This window comes from Telmatherina bonti (assembly GCF_933228915.1).
Source record: "Telmatherina bonti genome assembly, chromosome: 4".
In the NCBI taxonomy this organism is placed as follows: Eukaryota; Metazoa; Chordata; class Actinopteri; order Atheriniformes; family Telmatherinidae; genus Telmatherina; species Telmatherina bonti.
Window position 1 is genome coordinate 18,030,818 of NC_136622.1, and position 8,418 is coordinate 18,039,235.

At 36.4% G+C, this 8,418-nt stretch overlaps 1 protein-coding gene across 1 annotated transcript; it reads right to left on the bottom strand.

Annotated features, from left to right (window-relative positions):
* Nucleotides 1–701: 701 nt before the first annotated feature.
* Nucleotides 702–8,130, bottom strand: stac3 (SH3 and cysteine rich domain 3). Its single transcript, XM_079239696.1, has 13 exons — nucleotides 7,783–8,130; nucleotides 6,903–6,943; nucleotides 6,532–6,610; nucleotides 5,908–6,064; nucleotides 5,648–5,745; nucleotides 5,410–5,470; nucleotides 3,252–3,349; nucleotides 2,998–3,067; nucleotides 2,860–2,909; nucleotides 2,658–2,740; nucleotides 2,497–2,548; nucleotides 2,266–2,403; nucleotides 702–2,022 (listed from the first exon to the last, which is right to left on the bottom strand). The coding sequence occupies exons 2-13, from the start codon at nucleotides 6,908–6,910 to the stop codon at nucleotides 1,915–1,917; spliced, it is 1,002 nt and encodes a 333-aa protein (XP_079095822.1). The 5' UTR covers nucleotides 6,911–6,943; nucleotides 7,783–8,130; the 3' UTR covers nucleotides 702–1,914.
* Between the last annotated feature and the right edge of the window lie 288 nt (nucleotides 8,131–8,418).

Sequence of the window (8,418 nt, forward strand, 5' to 3'; positions counted from 1 at the left end):
AGCAGCCTAAGCAGGGAAGCCCAGACTTCCCTCTCCCCAGCCACATTTGCCAACTCTGCGGGGGGGATCCCGAGGCGTTCCCAGGCCAGCCGAGAGATATAATCCCTCCAGCGTGTCCTGGGTCTTCCCCGGGGTCTCCTCCCAGAGGGACGTGCCTGGAACACCTCAACTGGTTCCTCTCGATGTGGAGGAGCAGCGGCTCTACTCTGAGCCCCTCCCGGATGACCGAGCTCCTCACCGTATCTCTAAGGGTGAGCCCGGCCACCCTGCGGAGGAAACCCATTTCAGCCGCCTGTATACGAGATCTCGTTCTTTCGGTCATGACCCACAGCTCATGACCATAGGTGAGGGTAGGAACGTAGATCGACTGGTAAATCGAGAGCTTCGCCTTCTGGCTCAGCTCCTTCTTCACCACGACAGACTGGCGCAGAGCCCGCATTACTGCAGATGCCGCACCAATCCGTCTGTCGATCTCGCGCTCCATCCTTCCCTCGCTTGAGCGATTCGCGGCCGAGTGTGAAGCGGCTGGGATGAGAATCAGCACCTCCAAATCTGAGACCATGGTCCTAAGCCGGAATAGGGTGGATTGCCCTCTCCGGGTCGGGAGTGAGGTCCTGCCTCAAGTGGAGGAGTTTTAATATCTCGGGGTCTTGTTCCAGCAATAAACAGAGGAGGTAAAATAAAGAACCGTGGTTCATGGGTCCATCATTTTTATTTTAATGAAATTTTTTAATATCATGTCTGGTTTTGTTTACTTTTTTGTTATTAAATATATTTAAAAAAAAAAAAAAAACTGAACATGATTAGGTTTTGCCAGAGATTGTAAGGTTGTCTCAAGGTATAAGGGGCATTCAGAGCTTTATGCTTTATAACAAATATGTAAACAAACATTTTTAGGCAATAACATTATAGTAATATATTAATTTAACTGATTAAATACCATGCATGATTTTAGATTCAGACAAGGCGCAGCAAGTTTATTTGTATAGCACAATTTTGTGTACACACACAAACTCAAAGTGCTTTACATAAAACATTAGGATTACATTAAAAGCAAGGTGCAAAAGAAGCAAGAAAGATTGAAACACACATTAGAAATAGAATAATTAAAACAAACTAAAACAAATGAATGAAACAGAAATAGCATGGGTTGCATGTGATACAGACATCGATGGGATACAAATCATCATCACTGTCAATGTATATATGCAATATGGCTGCCTTCCTGAAATTTCTTTGCTCTTCTCACTATTTATCTGATACACAGTTTGAATATGGATGCACTCAATTAGTTTGTTATTAAAGTGAAAAGACACCTTAGTTGTTCATGTCCTTCTAATCTGAAAGTACTTTTGTGCATAATCATTCATTTATTCAGTTTCTATACTGCTTAATCCAATTCAGTGTGGTGGGGGGGAGGGGGTGTAGAGCCTATTTCAGCAATTAGCAGCCAAAAAGCAGGGTACAACCATGACAGGTTACCAGTCCATTGTAGTGTTCAGAATCATATAAATTGTTTAAGTGTTCAGTTATTTGCCTTAATATCAACTGAAGAGTGATTTATGTTGATTGTGCTCCATGTTTTCTTCATCTGTCCTCAAGACCTATCAATCATAAAATCAGCAAGTAGTAACTTAGTGTTATACCATTTGTATTGCTTTGGAACTTACAACAAAGCACACTGGCCAAGTTATTAATGTAGCCTGGATATAAAATAAAACATTAAAAAAAAACAACTTCTAAATCATTATGTGTTAAAAAAAAATACACAGCCAACAGTTTCACTGTGGTAGACACAAGCTCAACAATAATTGATTTCCGTCAGATAATTAAAGAAAAGAATCTTACTGATTTATCAAACTAACATGTGTCTGGTGTTGCTTATATTTTAAGTGTTACCGCCCGTTGCCGCGTTTATGTCACAGTAATCTCCTGCAATAGATCAGCAGGGAAGTAGCCCAGCTTGCGTCCGGTGCTGACCTTCAAGTAGCCCCCTTTCTCATCTCCTTTCTTCACAACAATCTAAAACACAGATAGTACAACAGCATAGCAACAATGTCAATGTTATCAGGGTCTCAAACAGCATTTTGTATGCACATACAGATAATGTTAGATGTTACTTTTTTCATAAAACATTACTTTTACTTGTAATGCAGCTTAATGTGATCAGGTTGATATTTGCACTCATCTGCTGCAACACTTTCAGAAAAAAAAGAATTGATGCATGTTGCTTAGTTATACACACATTTTACATTAGAAAGGTACCTGGTCTTTCTTGAGAGTAATTTGTCCCATTTCTCTGTTCCCTACAAAGGAGCGGGTCACTTTATAAACTCTCTCTGATGCGCGGACTTTGATAATGTAGTTGGTGGGGAAGTATCCTGTCTTCTCCCCCATTTTTCCCTGTTTAAGCATGGAATAAAATATTAATGTTTTACAGTAATAAAGATGGAGATAACTTATTTACAGATTGAAAGTTTAAGATGTTGAACTTACCCTCCACCACTCTTCATTGGAGTCATCCAGTACCGTGATCCGATCACCAGGGCTAGTACACAAATACAGATTTTAGTCTACTTGGCTGAATATATCAATAAATTGAGGCCATATCATTGATGCTGTTATAGTGAAGAATTGTTTCCATTCCCAAAACTCACTGGAAGTCAAGGTCATCTTTCTCAATAGCTTTAAAGCGGTAGAGAGCCAGGTAGTAGTGGGACCCAGTGAATGTACCTTTACTCTGTTGGCAAAATAGCATGGATGTTGTTCCATATGGACTTGTGTGCACAGATGTTGCTGCTTGGAAACAAGGCATCACTTGCCTCCAGTTGTTGTTTAAACTGGCCTGTGTGTTCTCACCTTGTCATCTGCTTTGTCTCCTCCTTTGTCTTTTTTATCATCAGGTTTCCCTGCAAGTGCATCAGGGTAAACAAATCAATGTTTATTGTTTACAGCCGAAACAAGCCAACCTGTGTTTGAGATTTCTTTTTTTTTTACCTTCTCCTCCCTCCTCATTTTCTTTGGGCTGTTGGTTCTCCTCCTCTTCTTCTTCCATCATCATCATCATCTAGAGGACAAAGCACAGTTAAAATCAGCATATTCATAATCTACTTTAACCCTCTTCAAACTCTAAATGAATGATATTTTTACTTAATTCATGCCTGGTCAATTTTCAGCTTTCTGGCACCAGGACTTTTTTTTTTTTTGCTTGTTTGTTTTAAGTTTGGACTTTATTGATATCAAACACTCACATTTTTTTTGTCATTTTCATTCTTCTTGCGTTCCTTGTTTGCCATGATGACTCCAACCCTCAGTGTGTCAAAGACCGGGTCATTCCGATTTGGGTTGTCTAGTGAAGGACAGTTATGAGACCCAGACAGACAGACAGACAAACAGACAGACAGACAGTCAGACAGAAGACAAAATTAAAAAAAATATTTGCCCCCTTCCTGATTTCTTACTATTTTGTAAATATGCCACACTTAAATTTTTCAGATCATCACACCAATTTTAATTTAATTTATTTATTAACGAAAAAAAAAAAAAAAAAAAGCTTTTCAAACCTACATAACCCTACATGAAAGATAATAACGTAAAGTAATGTGTTAACTGCAATTATCCACATTTTTTGGAAAGCTGAGTCCAGTTTCACTGACCGCAATCTGCAAGACTTTTTCCAATTAAGAAATCATTTAAATAGAGCCTGTCATGGAAAGTGAAGCAGGCTAGAAAAGAAACACATCATGCTGCAATCCAAAGACATTCAAGAACAAATGAGAAAGAAAGTGATAAAAATCTATCTGTCTGGAAAGAATTACAAAGCCAGGCTTCAGGACCACAGTCAGAGCCATTACCTATTAATGGAAAAACTGGGAACAGTGGCAAACCTTTCTAGTAGTGGTTGGCCTTCCAAAATTACTCCTAGAGCTCACCAATGGCTTATCCAGAAGGTCACAAAAGAACCCAGAACAACATCTAAAGAACTGAAGGCCTCACTTGCCTCAGTGAAGCTCAGTGTTTGTGACTCAACAATAAGACTGAAACCCGGCAAAAATGGCACCCATGTGAAAGTTCCAAAGTGAAAACCACTACTTCCCAAAGATTTGCCAAGAAAACATCTTGATGATCTCCAAGACTTTGGGAAAAATATTCTATTGACTGGCAAAACAAAAGCTGAACTTTTTAGAAGGTGTGCATTCTGTTACATTTGGTGTAAAAAATAAAATAGCATTTGACAAAAAGAACATCATAATAATAGTCAAACATGATGGTGGTTGTGTGATGGTCTGGGGCTGCTTTGCTGCTCCAGGACCTGGAAGACTTGCTGTGATTGATGGAACCATGAAGTCCACTCTCTACCAGTAAATCTTGAAGGACCATGTTTGGTCATCAGTTCATGACCTCAAGCTCAAGCACACTTGGGTTATGCAACAGGACAACAACCCAACCACACCAGCAAGTCGATCTCTGCATGGTTTAAAAAAAAAGTGATGGGGTAATTGAGTCAAAGTCCGGACTTGAATCCAATTGAAATGCTGTGGTGTGAAAACCCTCCAACGCAACACCAATTCTGTGAAGAAGAATAGACCAAAATTCCTTCACAACGATGTGAAAGACTCATTGCCAGTTATCACAAACGCTTGCTTACAATTATTTTTTGCTGCAGGTGGCACAAACAGTTTTTAGGATGAAGGGGCAAATACTTTTTCACATAGGGTCACGAAGACTTGGAGGGCCTTTCGTCCTTCCAGTATTTTAAAAAATATTTAAAAACTACATTTTGTATTTACTTGGGGAAGGCTTAAAATCAAAGATCTGACACACTCAAGTGTGACATATTTGCAAAATAGTAAGAATTCAGGAAAGCAGCAAATTCTTTTACATAGCACTGTAAATAGACAGGCACAAATAACTTTGTGTGTACTTATACGTGTGCATATATATATATATATATATACATATATATATATATATATATATATATATATATATATATATATATATATATATATATATATGTATATGTATATATATAGATATATACTATATCTATATATATATATATATATCTATATCTATATATATATATATATATATATATATACATATATATATATATATATATATATATATATATATATATATATATATATATGTATAGATAGATATAGTATGTATATATATATATATATATATATATATATGTATATATATATATATATATATGTATGTATATATATATATATATATATATATATATATATATATATATATATATATATATATATATATATATGTATGTATATATATATATATATATATATATATATATATATATATATATATATATATATATATATATATATATATATATATATATATATAGTCTTTCCACATTAAAAAACTCACTTGGATCCGGTTGATCACTGCCATACAAAGGAGAACTGTAGGCCCTCCTAAAGCCAGGTGGCTGAAACACAACAACATAGAGCACCATGTTTGAGCATTGTCAATCAATATATCCCTACTTGGGCAGAATGATTGTAATCGATAGAGATTTTAGTGGTTTGCTATACAATACAGTACAGACAATGTAATGGATTGAAAAAAATGTAACTTTAACGCAACCACTCTGCGGCAAACTCACAATCTTCCCAAAGCACCTCTGGAATTCAACATAGGACTGACATGAATGGTGGATGTTGGTCTTGCAGTTTTTACACCTCAGACAAAATTTGTTATTCACTGAAAGACGAGGAAAGTAATACCAGTGAGGATAATCAGAGACCATGTAGCAATTTCAAAGTGTTGCATGTAAAAACATATCCAAATAAATAACAACAGCACAAATATAAAATTATAAAATGTAATATAATTGTGTAATAATTTCTTTGTGGCAATACATACAAACTATCATGCGAGCACAGACATCACAGAACTTGGGTTTCTTGCAGTAGTGGTCCTTAAACTTGTGAGGTTTGTCATTGATCCGAATAACAGGTTCTGGAGGAGGTTCTGGTTCCTTCTCCTCCACTTCAACCTCCTCCTCATATATGAAGTAGACCTTGGAACACAAGGGACAAACCTCAGATAACTAATAAAAAGTATAATGATATCTTTATGTGCCACCAAAAAACAGTTCCAAAAATAAAGAAGAAAATAATCATGTGTGTAAACTTTATGTAAATAGTTGTACTGGAAGAAAGCTCTAATATTATTTTATAATATTTTTCTAATATTATTGAAAGTCTTGATTGCATATCTTCACTCTGAAAGAATGTATACTTTTCTTAAATATTTTGTATTTATATATTTCACACCTAAGAAATGACATTTCAGACTTGAGCTAATGATCAGCCAGCAGACCATATTAATTTTCATCCCACAGGGGCAGAAATGAGGGACACTTAAGCCCTGGTTCATACTTTACAGTCAACGGTGCACAACAGTCCTGACCCAGCTGGTGGCTATTTTAAACAACCTGGCAATGACACTGCTAATAGTGGAGGTTGACATGGTGCTGTCACTCACAGTGTCTCCTTCTTCTCTAACTACATTGTCAGGGGCTGGAGGATTATCATGGATATCCACTGAGTTTTTGTCATCCTCCCTAACACAGAAACAATGAAGAAAAAAGAAACAATGAGCGTGATCTTCTGGTGGAGCTATATTTGATAAGCTGTATCACTACAAAATGCTGATTTTACCAGTATATGTTAAAAAGCAAATCCACATTGGAATATGAGAATTCACATAGGATGCATTTTTCTATCAAGTGCATGTTCAAACTGACTAATGATGCACCAGAAGTTACAGCTGGGTTCATAAAAGTACATGAGAGCTCTTTAGAAAGGCAGCAGGGCGTCGCAGGTGGCTCTACTGATTTAAAGAATCGTACTTACTGATCCATGGTGCAATATAGAAAAATTCACTCCTGCCCAGCCTGGAATGAAATAAGAGTAAGGTTATATTTCAATTGTCCTAAAAAGGCTCCAAGTAAAATCAGCAAAAGCTAAATTTGTAGATTTTTTTCCCTTCTTTCTTACTCACTAAGAAGTCCAATAGTTTGTAAATCCTAAATATTTAATTAGTAATATACACATTTTTAAACACCTTGCAAATTTTTAAAACATCTTTGTAAATCTGATATTCATTTAAATATGTTTAAAACTGCATTTTATCTACATGTTATCTTTTATGTGAGAACATTGTGGTATTAGATACGAATGAGTTTTTCATATTCATTCATTCGTTCATTCAGTCATTCATTCATTTATTCATTCATTCATTCATTATCCTAACCACTTAGTCCGATTAAGGGTTGCAGGGGAAGCTGAAGCCTATCCCAGCAGTCTTTGGGCGAAAAGCAGGGTACACCCTGGACAGCTTGCTAGTCCATCACAGGTTAATATTACAAAATCAAATATGAGCTCAGAGCCAATAAACACATTTTTTGCCATTTGTATGAAGTTTCCAATCTAATTCACTCACATCCACACAATGTTTTATTGTGTTTGTTAACTTGACCTATTCTTGGGTAGAGAAATTCTATCTCATCACACCTAAATTAGCTGCTGTCAATAAGAAGAATAAGCTAGAAAATCTCCAGGAAATACCACAAAGTGAAAAACCATATTAAATACTTCTGTAAAGTAGCCAAACAAATTTAGTGTGGTGAATATTAAACTATCATTTTCTTAGTGAACTTAACACAAATAAACTGACTGTCATCAAAAAATGTCTTGTCAAAACAAATTCTGATTTCAGATTGCAACAGCTTACCTTTAGTCCAAATTTGCACAGATTCCGCAAAGTAATTTACAAATCCAGTGTGTTGGAAAAAAATAGTCTGAACTCAGTTCTTCATCCGCTGGCAATGAGTTTAGTCCTATATGGTCAGTGTAGCTAAATCTAACAAAGCAGCTGACCAAAATGCCACTTCACTTTCAGGCCCTTTGGAAGCAGTCAGGTCCCTTCTTTGTGATCCTCCTATGTTTTCCTCTACTGAGTTCCACGCTGATTGTTGGCTTGGAGTGCTACCCAAAGGGTTTTGAAACTCGTTGTAATAGTGTATCTATACATTTGTGTGTATTTGAGCACATGGCAGACCGAGCACTGCTATCTTAAGCTGACAGTTTGCAACAGCTGAGGAACTTGGACTGAGCACCAGTGATGGGGGTAATATCAGATGCCTTCTCTCACTCAGTCTTTATAACAGGCATACACACACCTCTTTCCTCTTGTCCCACTTGGGGCAAGAAACATATACACACTCATAAATGTTTGCTACTCAGTGTCATTTGTCTTTTTAAGTCTTAGAGCCAACAGAAACAACAAAAGTTCACAATCTGATATGTCATATATATTTATTTAAAAGTTTGATATTTTACTGTTTACATTGGATCACACATGTAGATA

Excerpts from the sequence above, each read along its gene's own strand:
- stac3 (XM_079239696.1), bottom strand. Across the intron at positions 2,549-2,657 it reads AAAGATGACCTTGACTTCCA|CCCTGGTGATCGGATCACGG; the intron begins GTGAGTTTTGGG and ends TTTGTGTACTAG. Across the intron at positions 2,023-2,265 it reads TTACTCTCAAGAAAGACCAG|ATTGTTGTGAAGAAAGGAGA; the intron begins GTACCTTTCTAA and ends TCTGTGTTTTAG.